Source organism: Colletotrichum truncatum (assembly GCF_014235925.2).
Source record: "Colletotrichum truncatum strain CMES1059 chromosome Unknown Contig_0001, whole genome shotgun sequence".
NCBI classification, from domain to species: Eukaryota; Fungi; Ascomycota; class Sordariomycetes; order Glomerellales; family Glomerellaceae; genus Colletotrichum; species Colletotrichum truncatum.
In genome coordinates, this window is record NW_027222398.1 from 10,034,929 (window position 1) to 10,050,192 (window position 15,264).

Consider the following 15,264-nt stretch of genomic DNA (forward strand, 5'->3'; position numbering starts at 1 on the left):
GGAGCATGGGATTCGCTCAGCGTATTAACACCGTACATGTACCGACTGAACTGCGCGGCCACTTAAACACGAAAACAGACTTAAACACAAAGGCGCCAAGGATAGGAGCAGATTGGCAGGGCGAGTTCGCAACATGTCTCAGTCGTTTATGCCTCATATTTCGATATACGGCAACCTTTACTTTGTCGTGCATCGTGAATGGTGACTGAAAGAACCACGCATTGAACGTTGTTGAAATTATCGTTTAGACTTTGAAAATCGAACCGACCACGAGGGGCCGTCGCTATGGAGGTCTCCATTCAGATGCTATCCCTTGCTCCCAAACACCAAGACAAACAACAAGCTCCCATACCAAACATGCCATAAACCCCAAGGAGGTACGCCGAATATCGTAAAGTGTCACCCAAACCCAGTCATGCTGTTCTGTGCCCCCACAGTCGCGGCAGCTTACCCTTGAACCACAGCGCCGCCTCGGTGAAGGCCAAGTACATGCCGGTGAAGCACCAGAAAACCATGACAACAGAGAACCCGCCGGCCAGCTTCGCATCCACGATTCTCCCAACAAGAACATCCCTCACTGCGCTGTTCATGAGGAGCCAGCTGTACATGGGCACCAGCCGGCTTGCTTGCATGGCGATGGACGACCGCTGATGGATCAACTGGGCCTTCTCGCGCTCCCGCTCTTCAATCGTGTCGGCCATCCGCCAGGCCACTTGGTTGTTGATCTTCTCCCAAGTTGCCTCACAAGCCATCGCTCTGGCCTGCACGGCCATTGCTTCCCTGCTGTCTCTGTCCTTGGCGAGATACATGACCTTGTCGACGAAACACTCGAGGTCATCCGGCGGAACAAGGTATCCGCAGCGGCCGTCGTCAATGATGTCGCTCGGGCCGCCCTCGTCTCGCGCAACGACGGGGACACCACTGGCCATCGATTCCAGGACGACAAGTCCGAAAGTCTCGGTAATTGAGCAATGAAGAAAGATGTCTCCCGACGCATACGCCGTCGCGAGATCGTCGCCGGTCTTGAATCCCGCAAAGATGACTTTGCCCTGTGCTCTCAGAGGATCGAACATCTCGTGGACCTCCCTTTCAACATCCGGGTTGCGGTTCCCGCCGACGACGTAGAGTTTGAAGCGCAACCCCCTGCCGTCCATCTCTTTGACGGCCTTAGCCAAGAAATCGAACCCTTTTTCGCCAGCTACTCTGGAGACGCATATTAGGATGATTTCGCCGTTGGGGGCGATCTGTTTCCGTAGCTCCTCACTGCGCATCTCCGGCCTGAACAGCTCTGTCTTTACGCCTCGCCGCAGAACCTCCATCTTGGCGCCTTGTACGCCCTGCGCCTCGAGATATCTGCGCACGAAGCGCGACGGGTAGAAGACGGTCTTGACGGAGTCGTGGCGGAACAGGAAGCTTTGGACCATGGCAAACGCGAAGACGGCCATTGTGCTGAAGGGATGGGGGAAGAGGATCGCACAGTAGCCCGCCAGATCGGTCTGAAAGTTGCAGATAACCGGCACGCGTTTCTCCCTCGGCTGCTGCTGTAGCTGCAGCATCACTTGGAAGCCGAGAGACGCCGGCGAGGCCAGGTAGATAAGGTCGGGAGGCGTGTCTGATCCGAAAGTCCTCGCGAAGAGGGCGGACACGCGCACCGGGTAGACGACCGAGAGCTCCGGGTTGAAGGGAAGAGGGTAGCCTTGGAGGCGCACTTCTAGCTGGTCATCGGCTTTTGCTGACGGGGAGAATGTGTTGTGTTTGGTGTGGTTGTGCGGCGCGACAACGGCGACGAGTGCGCCGTGCGATCGCAGATGCTCGACCAGCATCAAGGTCGTCCTGCTGACGCCGTTGACGGGACCAAATGATTCCGTACAGAGCAAAATGCGCTTTCCCTGGAGCGAAGATGGAAATATGGAGTTGTCATGGGATGGATATCGAGGCAAAGTGCCGTAGCTCCTCGGCAGAAGAGGTTGTTGTTCCATGGCGACGATGCGACCAGCAGCAGAGCTGTAGAATTTTCTTACAATGAACTTCGACTCCCAAAACGCACCTAAAATGTCTCGAGTGTTCCCGCTGAAGAATTCAGGGAACAGCGTATCAAACCGAGTTTCTGGGCTTACAGATGAAGGGATGGCGTTCTTCGGACACCAGGAACCCGACCCGGGGGGGCGCTTGGCTTCATGATATCTGCGCAGGGCATGGCGAAGATTTCCAGATCACAAAGGGAAAAGAAGCCAACAGACGGTCTAGTACTAGCTTGAGCGCCACAAAGAGTCATGGGCAGCGACAATGGCGCACCATCGTACAGATGCTCCCCTCCTCACGAGAGCCTGTCGATGTATCTACCTTGGGCACATGGGGAGCTTCGATGGCTCACTGAAGCTGTAGTGGGGGCGGGGCAATCCAGCCGCTAAGGCAAGGCGAGTATGGCGCATCACTGCAGGGTCCAGAAGCCAATTTTGGGCTGCAAGGTACCTCCTGTAAGTGCTTTTCTGGCCGGTCGTGTGGCGGGAATGTCGACCAAGTTGGTAATCTTGAGAGACACTTTAGAAATATTGCAAACTGCGTCAAGAATGAAGGACAAAAGTGGTCTCGAATCATGGTGTATTTGTCACAGTTGTACCGAACACTACATTGATGGCTTTCTAGATGTTGTAGCACCTCTGATACCCTGTCACAGAGGCCCCGGAATGACCTCAGTAAGCTGCCTCTCATTCTCATCTCACATCACAAAAGCCATGATTCTCATCATCATTACCATCATCACGACCATGACCGGTCTCCTCGTGCCCTTAGGGTGGGCTGCCATAGTCATGAGCTCCCCGTTCATTTCATCAAAACACAACAATTCACGCACCACGTTTCCCATCTTTTGAGTTTCTTTTGCATCTGTAAGTCCGCTGTGGTGGCCGGAATAATAAAAAAATGCATTCAACCAACAGCCAATGAGAGACGCGAATGGCGGCACATTGCCCCTCTGGTGGATGAGAGCCAATCGATTCAGACGAACGGCTGCAACAGAATACATGACTTGTAAGTTTGCAACCTCAACAGCACCGACCGCATGACCGTCTCGATTATGTGCTGGGGAGCTGGGGATTTTGGGACGGCGAATAGTAGCCCGGACTTGGATGCCCGTGGCCTTGCCGGTTGGGTGCCGTTGGTCGCCGGCCTCGACCCCCGACCACCCACAATGGTTATACCGATAAGGCTTCGTTTACCGGAGCGCTTAGCCGCGAATCGCCCCTCCTCATGATTCTCGCGCCAAGAGGGTCTTGTTGGAGGGGCATTGCGATGAGGGGCAACGTGACGGGCTGAGTTGGCGGTACCGACGTCGGCCGACGACTATGAACTGACTTGTAGCGTCCCCATCCACCTTGATTCGGGAGTAGTAGCAGAGAAAGGAGCAAACTAACTATGCCTGATGAAATTTGGAGGGTTAAATCCGGAGACGAGCGGCCGCAGCGTTTGGAATTCCGACTGCCAGCCTCACGATTTGCTACTTATCACGTCTGCGCCCAGAAAAAGGGCGTCATCGGCATCTCAACTCATCACGTTCTCAGGTCTATCATAATAGACAGGTCTCTTCAAGAAGTCTGTCCGCCTGATACCTTTAGCCTTTTATTTGTGATCCTATCCACTTTCAAACCCAATTCCTCACATCAATCGCCAAACTAGCATCATTACATGGTTGCGCTTGCTTGTCTCCGCCCGCACCCCATTCTGAGAAAGCAATCTAACAGCCCCTCCCATTACGCGCACGATCTCAAAGACGCGAAGCTCTGCAAACTCATCTTCTAGCTGCATGACTCGATTATCAGAGTCGCTGTCGTTAATAAAGGCCATTCATTCGCCGCGATAGTCTTTACCGCTGCGTTTCACCAGCTTGGTAAACTACAGACACATTACATTATACTCACCTCGTCATCCCTAGACAGCACTTACTACTTGGCCAAGTCTCGTGCCGCAGAAGCCACGTCAAATTTACCCAGTTCTGTCTCTCGCACAGGCGGTTCCAGGTCTCCCACGAAGATCTCATCGCTAGTCTGTTCGACACAGGCCAAGAGGTTGTAGCCATGGCGGAAGGCTACGTGACTTTTGCATCGGTGGATGGTTCAGAGGAGAACACATTTCGCGAGCCCTCAACGGTGCCTACGACTCCGGATGGAAGCTGCTCTTTCAGTCCTGTGTTGAAGTACTCTCATGAAGTTGAGTACGGCGACACGGAGAGCCTCGATGAGGACAAGTTCACGGGATTGGCAAGCGATGGTGAAGCCAGTAGCCAAACCGATCTAAGCAGCAGGCCGATTCCAGTCCGCAACATTTGTTGCGTTGGCGCGGGTTACGTCGGTAAGATCACCAGAAGGGAATGAACCGTAGTCGCAAACTAACTCACTTTCAATAGGCGGACCTACCGCTGCAGTCATTGCCTTTCAAAATCCGCATATTCGCGTCACCATCGTCGACAGAGACGAGCGGCGCATCCGTCGATGGAACTCCAAGCATCCCCCAATCTACGAGCCTGGACTCCGAGATATTGTACGGGTCGCGAGAGACGGTGCAAAGGAGTGCGCGTTTCCCAGTGAACCTATGAAGATGAGACATACGGCCATGTCGGAACGGTCTTCCGCCACATCTGAGTGTGGGAGCCAGTGTGACGAAGGAACCATCAGGATCCCCGACAGAGAACCAAATCTCTTCTTCTCAACGCAGGTTTCAAAGTGCATATCGGAGGCGGACGTCATCCTGATCGCCGTAAACACACCAACGAAAACCAGGGGTCATGGAGCGGGCAGCGCGACGGACATGACCGCCTTCGAGGCCGTCACTGCAGAGGTCGCAAGACATGCGCGACCAGGTGCCATCGTGGTTGAGAAGTCAACTGTGCCATGCCGAGCTGCAAACCTTGTGCGCGAGACGGTAAGTTCACAACCTCATTCATGAATGCGACTAAACGCTGACTGACATCCGACAGCTCATGGTTCACCGACCCGGAGTTCACTTTGAAATTCTCTCCAACCCCGAATTCCTCGCGGCCGGCACCGCCGTCAAGGACCTCCTCAACCCGGACCGTGTACTCATTGGCTCAGACACGACTAGTTCCGGGAAGCGCGCTGCAGAGGCTCTCGCAAGAGTGTACGCCGCCTGGGTGCCTCGTCCTCGCATAGTAACCACCAACGTGTGGTCTTCCGAACTCGCAAAACTCGTAGCGAACTCGATGCTTGCGCAGCGGATCAGCAGTATCAACTCCATCAGCGCCATCTGCGAACGAACGGGCGCGGATGTGGATGAAGTAGCCGCCTCCGTTGGCTGCGACCCGCGCATAGGCGACAAATTTCTCAAAGCCGGTATCGGCTTTGGCGGAAGCTGCTTCAAGAAGGACATCTTGAGCTTGGTGTACCTCGCCGAGTCACTGGATCTTCCCGAGGTCGGCGAGTACTGGAGACAAGTCGTCAAGATGAACGAGTACCAACGGGACCGCTTCACCAAGCGCGTAGTAAAATGTCTGAACAATACCTTGGCGGGTAAAAAGGTCACCGTGCTCGGTTACGCGTTCAAGAAGAACACATCCGACACAAGAGAAGCACCAGCGCTGGAGATCATACGTACCCTCCTCGAGGAAGGGCCACGAGAGATCGCCGTCTTTGATCCGTGCTGCAATCCTCTCGTCATCCAAGAAGAGATCCGACAGCTCTGCGGCTCGCTCAAGCCACTGAGAGAAGACGGGGGCCCCTTGGTCGTCTATGGGAATGCGTACGAAGCCTGTCACGACAGCATAGCGGTGCTCATCACAACCGAGTTCGATGAGTTCCGTAACAAGGTTACCCCGAGCACTGCATCCCCCGGTAGGACAACAGGAGCTTCACGGCTGGATATCGACCCGCGTCCCTTCCAAAACCTGGAGATCCGACAGTCTGATGTGCTGGCCCTACACAAATTTCTCGTGCGCAACGGACAGGCGTCTTTAGATGATCCACTAGAGCGTTACGTAGTAGAGCCGGATTGTGCACCGGATTGTCCCGATTGCAAGGCAGAAACAGACAGCAAGGTCTCAGGATTCTCCACTGGAATGGGGACCGAAGAGTATCGACCCAAGGAGAAAGTCGACTGGCAGAGAGTTGCTAGTCACATGCAGGTTCCGAGGTGGGTGTTTGACGGACGAGGGGTTATTGACCCTGACGAGATGGCAAAGTTGGGCGTCAGAGTGGAAAGCGTTGGTAGGCAAGGGCGAAATTAAGCGCGTGTCGCGTATATCTATTGTCGCATCTTATTCTCTCGATATAATATTCCTGTCATATACCACGATGCAAAGTAATAGCCATCGAGGCGGTGTCCATGAGACGATGGCGCACAGCCACACAACAAAGAGGATTCATAATCATGGAGTTTGGCATACACACACTGTTCGAATTATCCCACATGCTTGAGTCAAGAATCAGAGGAAACCATAATAAAGTTAGGAACTGAGGAGGCATTGACCGCTAGCATATGAAGAGCTCATATTTTGGCGCAGCGAACCGTTGCGGGCCCCCACAGGTGTTTGCTGAGCTTTCTTTCATCCGTTCTCGGCTCAAGTTTCATAGTACATGAGATACTCTGACCTAGAGTAAACCTATCCAGCAAGGGACCAGTAAAAGTCGGCTCCCAGGTTCGTCCGAGGGCTGCTGATTTTTCATTCCGAGATTTGGGATATCATTTGTTGACCTGCTCAAGTTTGCCTTCTACTACGTGGCTTTTTGTTTGTGAATTTTGATAGCATCACCAGACAAACGTCGACTAGCCAAACACTAACGGGACATTTAGAAGCTCAGGTATTATCCCCAGACCAAGATCGTTTCGAGCCCCGTGCTCTCCCTAGCACGATGAAGAGCCGTTGAACTCCTCGCGATAGCAAGGCCTCTGAACGACAGATGCTCAACGCATCAAACTGTACCGAATGTTGTTCCCTGCTCTCCCCATTCTCCAAAGTCTTCATGATTCAAACATCTCTTAACAACCGTTTCCGAATAGGAGCATCCCAGTTCATTAGTGGCCCTAGAGCAAACCCACGGCCACAATGCGATGCGATTGGAGAGATGGGAGCGGTCTGTTCGCCGTTTCATCACGCAATGGCGGCCAGCCGACACGCTAAAGTCTCACGTTGGAGTTCAGATTGGTGTGGTATGAGTGGCTCCCGGCCAGGGACGCAAGACCCTTTTCGACGATTTTCCCTTCCGAAACAAGCATAACGAATCGTTCTAACTGAATGTGGTCCTTGGCTGTGTGTAAGTGTGTGTTGCCAATGTTTCCATGAGTGTGGCTTTCATGCTTCCAACCTCCCCAGAATGTAGTTCGCAGCTTGCTTGTGGCGTTCTGCTCTGTTGGTCTGCCTCACTTCCCTGTTTCTCACCTGCTAAATTCCCACATTCGTGTTTTGGGTACGGAAGGTTTGCCTTTCCGTCTAACCTTCTTTCAAAGTAGAATTCGTTTCATCTACTCCCCTGTGCGGCGAAGTGTGTGCGAGACCATATGGCTGCAATGGGAGGGACAAGACACAAGAGCAAGCAAGGGAATATCTGATATAGCTGTAATTCTTTGGAGTGATCGTCCGTTTGTGCTCTTGACCCCGTCGACCGGTTTCTTTTGGACGATGTGTGCATGACTTTTCTTTTGATCACTTGAAGTTGGGTGACATAGTAGACCAACTTGTCGGTGTTTACGATACCACCGAATCTTTCTCTTCTAATACGTAATACTTGAGGGACATCTTTTACTGTTGTGGAGGAAAATGAGGAGGACAGATGCTTCAGCGTTAGTTATCGCAGGCCTGGCAGCCTTGGCGAAAGCGAGAGAATTACAGATCGACGACGTCCCGGTCGAATGCGCGACGATATGTGGACCGATAGTCGAGTTGAGCTTCCGATGCGACGTCGACAACTCTTTTGACGAGTTGAGAAGACTAAAGAGACGGAACATCGACAGTCCTCGTCAAAATGTACCGCCATCGAGGAGACAAGTGAGGGCCAAGCCGGTTCTGACACCTCGCCGCCATCACCGTAAACAACAGGAGGACCAAGAGACGGATGCTACACCCTCAGCAGCACCGGATCAAGCTGCTCCAGCAAATGGAGAGGAGGTCCAACAGCAACCACAGCAGGATGTTCAGCAGCAGCCAGCGCAAGATGCAGCACCAGTGTTCATCACCACGCTCCCTTTTGCCGCCCCTTCGCCGGATCCGCAAGTGACGCCTTCAGAAACGGCGCAGACGACGCCAACCCCCGATGCACAGCAGCAGTCTACTCCAGCACCAGTCGCTGCCCAACCCGATGTCACAACGCCCAGCGCTGCTGTGACCCCTTCAGCACCGGCAGCATCCAGCCCGCCGATCCCGCAAATCACACCTCCTATACCTCCTCCGGTCGTAATCGTTCCTTCAATTGCCATTTCTATCCCTCAAATTGCTATATCATTGCCTTTCCAACAACCGCCCGCCCAACAATCGCAGGCCCCTAGTCCGCCGCCCCCGCAAGGGGGAGGATCTGGGGAGAAAAAGCCAGAGCAGAAATTGGCAGAAGACAGAGAGAACGCGGAGAGGGATTGCATATGCAAGAATAAGAGTTTTGATGTGCAACTGCTGGCTGGCATGTGCCAAAGCTGCATCCGACAGTCAAGGAATCGGGCGAATGGTGAGTTACATCTTGCAGAAATCTTGATGATGCTGTAAACGCGTGAAGCTTACTGGAAGACAGACATGGATTATATCATGGGCACATGCAACTTTACCGAGTCCACGTACACGCCGGACAAGGACAGTTTGGCATTCGACATCCGCGTTGCCGCACAAAAACCGATGCTTGCCTTCAGCGCGAATGCCATGGGCGACGCGGGCAGGTTAGGAAACGAATGTGCCGCTGTGGCGGTGGCTGTAGGCATTGTGACCGGGCTTGCTTTGCTGTTATAAAACCTTGGAAGCCACAACGAAGATGGCGTAAGCTCTTGGGGTGTGAGGGTGACGAGAATAACACCCGAGAATCTACAATGTTTGGAAGGTCTGAACGCGACTATGAAAAGGAGATCTTTCTGAAAAGTCTGGGCGAGGGGCAAGCGAGCAATTAGTTATTCGGCGTCAAAAAGGGGTAATGACCACTTGGAGCGGAAAGGTCTAAATGGTTTTGTTTATTGCCTATACTAGGTATTATAGGGATCTAACGCCAGGTTTTCTCGCCGGCTAATAATCATGACTGCACGACAAAAAAGAAAAAGCTAAAGAGACATCATATTTCAACTCGTAAACTCATCAAAACTTCTTGATTCAGCTTAGACACGCTCAACCCAGGCATCGACGTGCTTCTTCTCGGGCTCCTCAACGGTAGCAATACCTCCGATGAGGTCGGTCTGGATGACGGGGTAAGTCGTCTCCTTGACGCGCATGACATGGCGGCCGTGGCGGAACCAGTGCAGCGTCACGTAGCCCAGGACGTAAACAAATCCGACAAGAGGCACAACGTAGGAAATGCGGGTGCCAATGGCGTCAGCAATAGCGCCCTGGATGGGAGGAAAGATGGCTCCACCACAGACACCCATGACCATGATACCGGCAGCGCGACGGGTATGACGACCGAGGTTCGCAGTACCGAGAGCGAAAATCGTGGGGTACATAGGCGCCTCGAAGAAGAAGATGGCGATGAGGACGCCAACGGACGGAGTACCCCTGCCAACGCAAACGTAAGCCGTCAGGGCGATGGCACAGGTCGAGTAGATGACCAGGAGGAAGTCGGACTGGAAGATGGTCGCGAGGCCGGTGGCGATGAAGCGGCCAACTGTAAAGGTGATGAGGGCGTAGGAGAGCATGTTGGAGGCTTGGCTAGTGGAAAATCCACCGTTCTCGTTGGCGTAGTTGATGAAGAAGGTGGCGATCGTTACTTGGGCACCGACATAGCAGAGCTGGGCGAGGAAGGCAAAGATGAGGTTGTATTGCTTGTAGATGGGGCCCTGGCCGGCGACCTGCTGACCTGGGACGGCATCCGCGCTAACGCCAGACTCCTCGATCGTCTGCTCCGAGACTTCAGGGAGACGTGCGAAGAAGAAGAGCACGGCGACAGCAGCGCCTGCGCAGGAGACGGCAAGGTAGACGAATTGGACGTTGGTAAGAGAATTTGCGTTCTCGCCTTCAAAGAAGAACTTGGATGCGATGAGAGGTCCGATGAAGGAGGCAACACCGTTCCAGGACTGGCAGAACTGAAGGCGAGCGGAGGCGGACTCAGGCTTGCCGATGACGACGGCGTAGGAGTTGGCAGCCGTCTCAAGGGTTGCAAGACCGCAGGCGATGACGAGGGTGCAGGCGCAGAAACCACCAAAGACAGCGCGGGTGTTGGTGGTTGTGGTGGAAGCGTGAGCGACAGGCCAGAAAAGGATGGCGCCGAGTGAGTAGAGTGACAGGCCCATGAGGATGGTCTGCTTGTAGCCTCGGCGCTTGAGGCATTCTGCTGCTACTGGGGAGAAAAGGAGGTAGCCGCCGCCAAAGTACATGACCTGAAGACCGGTGGATTCTAAGCGAGAGATCTTGAGGACGGTCTGGAAGTGCTTGTTGAGAACATCGAGAAGGCCGTAGGAGAAGCCCCAAAGGAAGAAGAGGGAGATGATGAGAGATAGGGGGAAGATGAGGGCTCGGCCAGTGAGGTAGCCGCCGGCCAGCTGGGGAGCTGCTGATGGGATGCCGCCTGCCATTGTATTTGGTCGATGTAATGGCGATCTTTGATGGAAGTGAGAATGAAATCAAGTCAAGTATGAATACTTCCTCAGCTGGACAGATCACGAAAACGTAAAGTGTAAAGACCTGCTCGAGCTTCGGATGATGAGAAAAAGGAGACCCTGGATATCTGGGGAAAGGACCCCCTTTTTATCAAAACACGTTCAGTAACAAACGGCGATATGAACACTCATGGGGGAAGGCCAGGATGTGGAATAGTTGGTTGAGCCCCAACCATCCACCCCCAGATATTCCCCATGGTTCAGATCCGACAAATTGGACCATGACTATGTTCAGCGGCATCTTAGCGTTGAAGTTTGACATAGCTTCCAGGATCAAGGTCTAGGCTGGGATGCGTTGGGTTCAACACCACGTCTACCGATGCTACGGGACGGGTGCATGGCACTAGGCTTGTCTAGCTTCTCAACTGTCAAGGGCTGCCATCGACAAAATAGTGTGGCCGGGGTGGCGTTGGGACAAGCCTGTTCCAAGAGACAGAAATATGAGTAGCACACGACGGACAAAAGGCCGTCCTCAAGCCCGCCCACAGTACAACCGGCCGCATATTTCCTCGCTGATTCTCGCGGCGACACCCCACGAGCGAGAAATGGCGTGGGGGGGTACGAAAGGAGCAAAGCGCGGAGGCCAAGATGAGCTTACTACTGCATTGTCGGATGTGCTCGGACCCGCCGATGGCATGTGTGTCCAATCAGTCGGCTTAGGTGACCAACTGCCGATGAGTCTATTCCTAACTCAGTAAGACTCTAGAAACCGTTTAGAAGATCGAGATGGGACGCCTTCGGGGAGACATTAACTTGGCATGTCAGTGGTTTGGCCGAGTAAACTCCTAGTCTGGCTCTGAAAATGCCACGTTGAGAGTGTCGAGTGAGATGCGCGGGATTTTGGTCGAGAATGTGGTTGACGAAGCACAGCAATAGAACAAGGCTAATGTCTGCTGTGGCAAAACAACCACTACGGTTGGCCAAAATGTCCTGGGTGCATGCGGTTCTGGTATTCATTCCCAGGAATGTGGGAGCCGTCAACACTAGTCTCCGGTCATGGCCCCGGCTTCATGCTTGCTTCGTGCCTCTGGTTGTCTGATTGATCTCGAGATGAGCTCTTTTAGGTCCCTCAAGCCTCAACTACCTCCACCATCGTTGCGACAGAACCGGGGAACCCCCTGACCGGGCTGGATTGCGGAGATGTTTGAACATGTCCTAACGACTTGGTTAAGAACGGGTGTTCGGATGTAAAGTGGCTTCATCAATCTCTCTGAAGCATCCGACTTTTACGACGTACTCGGGGTATCTCTGAAAATGGAGAAACAGGTCTGTCTAGCCAGCCTATATTGAAGCTCACATGACCGCTGAGTGAAGCGCTGTAGTTTTAACACATATGAAAGAGTCTAATGACCCACGAGCGACCCCGTATTCCATTCCCCAGATTCATCTGGATTTGTCTGGACCTCATCTCCGCGACACAACGAGTTTGGGGCTTCCCCAGCCGCCCCGCCATCGACGCCATGGAAAGGAACAGACCTGCCGTCGCCATTAGCGTTGCAAGTTCGCTCCACCTGATCGGGCCGTTATTTGCAGCCAAGGTTTGCCGGTTTGATGTAGCTTCAATGTTTATTGAACTGACTCGCTTGAAATGCAGTCGAGTCTTGCGACTTACGCCTCTTTTTGTACTGGAAGACCATGTTAGTTGATTGGTGTAGATAACCTATTATGCCAGGATTCAGAATCGCATATTTGTAGAAGCATGGCACCCATTAGAAAGCATGAAAAATCAAAAAAGATATTCTTCAATATGTGAGCCTTCTTTGTTATCGAATGCACTATAATAACGGCGGCTGGATTAACCCTCCGCTGTCGCCATCTGAGCTTAGACTTGCTTATTTGGGCCCTCGTTAATTATACTTGCGACCACGTGAGCTCTACGACGAGCGCCCCTGTCAGAGGTCGAGGGTTCCCCCTTGCTTAGATAGTGCCGAAATCCCATTCCCTTGCATCAGATATTATGAATGCAAATAGTAGACTTCCTAAGTTCTCTTTCTCATAAACTAAAAACCAATAGCTGTTGTGCGTATTTATTTGCACGAACGCGGTGCAAAGAAATGGAGAAATGGTGTGAATGGAATGAAATTCCTCGAGCCACACTTCTATTAGTCGAGAGGTTAATTAATAAAAATCAGTGTGATTCTTAGACCCCAAAAGCTCTGATTCATCTTCTACAGGTAGATGAGCTCAATAGGCGGCATGAAATGGTAACAAGACATGGAAAACCAGGATGGCACGGTCATAAACGAAGCTGTGGTTCATTCGGAGAGAGACCCGGATCGTCGTATTGACATGTCAATATTTAAGACCTTCCTCAGTATCTGTTTGACGTGCCGATCTTGTCTCCAATCAGCTATTAGGTTTGATGCGCGACACCGGGCCGTTGATGACAACGTCTAGCCAAAAAAGCCCGTCAATGGAAGGCTAGCCGCGATAGTTTGACCCGCACAATGTATGTAAAGCTACACAGGTTTACCGATAGTCTGTCGTTCTAGAGTGACATATAATTAGTAACTGTCAGCTGTAATCAGTCAATCCAAAGGCAATTCGTGGCGCTTCATTAAATCACCGTTTCCAGCCATAAGAGCAGGGATGCACGTGATCAGTACTCATGAACTTTGTTAGGGTCTACGGTGGTGTTCAGCTGACGATGCAAACTGTAGCCTATTCGAAGTAAAGGATGCTCTGACAGGAAAAGAAAAAGTCTGCCATAAGAGAATTACTGCAGAGAGAGAATTCAATAATCTTGGGCTCAGATAGTAATTCCGGCGTTTATTGGAGGTCATCATACGGTTTTATTGAACAGATTGCGCAGCTTTTGGTAGCCTAGCTGCTCACATAGATCGGGCTTGTGGCTGACATGGCTAGTTGTTGTTGCTCTCATGGACCAAAATAAAGGATTGGATTTACTCACCCAGCCATTTCATCGGATATTACATGCGTGTGGAGACCTTGCAGCCACACAAAGATGTTCAATAATTTGCTATGAGAATGCAGCGTTACCGGCCCCGGCCGCCTTCATAAAATGGGAACCAGCCACGGCCGGGTTTGCCACGGTGTAAATCCTAACTCCGGCACAATGCGGTCACTGATGCGTGCGGCTTACCTCCGACCGAACAGTGAGAAAAGTGGAAACTAAAATCCGCTGGCAGCGGCCGCATTGCCCGCATCGCCCGCTTGACGAAGATTTAGTACATTTAAAGGATTGAGCCCGTCACGAAAATGTCGCTTCTTGTAGTGAATTGACGCAACAGCATACCGAGATCAATTGTTCTCCTCATTCTCACTTCAAACGTCGCTCGATATCATTATCACAATGCACCTCATCCTCACCGGCGCGACCGGCCTAGTCGGCTCATCAGTGCTCGACGCCATGGCCAAGATGAAGGACATTACCAAGATTTCCATCCTCAGTAGAAGACCAATTCCCATGGTAGAGGACTTGCACGATTCTCGTATCAACGTCATCATCCACAAGGACTTTGAAAAGTACGAGCCTGAACTGCTCGAGAAACTCAAGGGCGCAAACGGTGTGGTCTGGGCCCTCGGCATCAGCCAGAACAAGGTTACCAAGGAGTGAGTGAAGACATACGTCCCAGACAGACATATCATGCTCACATAATCGCCTCAGGGAATATGTAAAAATCACCAAAGATTACACGTTGGCAGCAGCCAAAGCTTTCGCAACGTTGCCGCCAGACAACGAGCCTTTCCGTTTCGTTTTCGTCTCCGGCGAAGGAGCCACTCAAACCCCAGGTCGCTTCAGCGCCATATTCGCCCGCGTCAAGGGCGAGACGGAAACCCTCCTTTCAGAATTGCGCGGATCAAACCCACGGCTGCAAACTGAGTCCATCCGCCCGGCCTTCGTCGACTGCGTTAACCATCCCGCTATTAAACCGTACATCCCTAATCCAGGCATGCTGTACAATGCTGCAAATGTGACTATGGGCCCGGTGGTGAGGAAGTTGGTGCCGTCGTTCGTGAGTCCGACGGAGGTCTTGGGCAAGTTCATGACCGAGATGGCCATGGGAAAACATGATTCTGGGCTTGCAAGCGGAGGGCAGGGCATCATTACGTTGACCGGGGGATTGAGGATTGTTGAGAATGTTGGCTTCAGAAGGTTGGCGGGCTTATCACCGGCTGGTGGATCTGGAGTGGACGAGAAGACGGCGACATCATGATGTGATGGGTGCAATGTGTAATATTAGTGAGGTGTTGTTTCAGCCATATTTATAATCTCGCCGTTCGAATTGTATTTGAATCCTCTAGCATAAGGAATGATTAGCGATGCAGGGCAGCAATTGATCGAGAGATGAGTAGATGAGTGGCCAACTCAATTGGCCTAGAATAATGCTATTAGTACATAAGTAGCATTATTTCCGATTGCCACCAACAACCACCGTGCATTCGGTTCCTTAGGAACTGCAAGCCGATGTCGGCTCAATGGTCTAGTGGTATGATTCGCCCTTCGGGTCTTAT

General features: G+C 52.3%; 5 protein-coding genes across 5 annotated transcripts; 3 read left to right on the forward strand and 2 right to left on the reverse strand.

Annotated features, from left to right (window-relative positions):
- Positions 1–413: 413 nt before the first annotated feature.
- CTRU02_202807 (glycosyltransferase family 4) lies at positions 414–1,979 on the reverse strand (the record flags this gene model as incomplete). The annotated part of the gene is made up of 1 exon (XM_036728970.1): positions 414–1,979. The coding sequence occupies one exon, from the start codon at positions 1,977–1,979 to the stop codon at positions 414–416; it is 1,566 nt and encodes a 521-aa protein (XP_036579485.1).
- A 2,094-nt stretch (positions 1,980–4,073) lies between these two features.
- Positions 4,074–6,235, forward strand: CTRU02_202808 (UDP-glucose 6-dehydrogenase; the record flags this gene model as incomplete). Its single annotated transcript, XM_036728971.1, has 3 exons — positions 4,074–4,347; positions 4,403–4,917; positions 4,973–6,235. The coding sequence occupies 3 exons, from the start codon at positions 4,074–4,076 to the stop codon at positions 6,233–6,235; spliced, it is 2,052 nt and encodes a 683-aa protein (XP_036579486.1).
- Positions 6,236–7,765: 1,530 nt separating this feature from the next.
- On the forward strand, positions 7,766–8,938 carry CTRU02_202809 (uncharacterized protein; the record flags this gene model as incomplete). The annotated part of the gene is made up of 2 exons (XM_036728972.1): positions 7,766–8,663; positions 8,727–8,938. The coding sequence occupies 2 exons, from the start codon at positions 7,766–7,768 to the stop codon at positions 8,936–8,938; spliced, it is 1,110 nt and encodes a 369-aa protein (XP_036579487.1).
- Positions 8,939–9,294: 356 nt separating this feature from the next.
- On the reverse strand, positions 9,295–10,704 carry CTRU02_202810 (L-fucose permease; the record flags this gene model as incomplete). The annotated part of the gene is made up of 1 exon (XM_036728973.1): positions 9,295–10,704. One exon carries the CDS (start codon positions 10,702–10,704, stop codon positions 9,295–9,297), a length of 1,410 nt encoding a protein of 469 aa, XP_036579488.1.
- A 3,397-nt stretch (positions 10,705–14,101) lies between these two features.
- Positions 14,102–14,966, forward strand: CTRU02_202811 (nucleoside-diphosphate-sugar epimerase; the record flags this gene model as incomplete). Its single annotated transcript, XM_036728974.1, has 2 exons — positions 14,102–14,361; positions 14,417–14,966. 2 exons carry the CDS (start codon positions 14,102–14,104, stop codon positions 14,964–14,966), a joined length of 810 nt encoding a protein of 269 aa, XP_036579489.1.
- Positions 14,967–15,264: the final 298 nt, after the last annotated feature.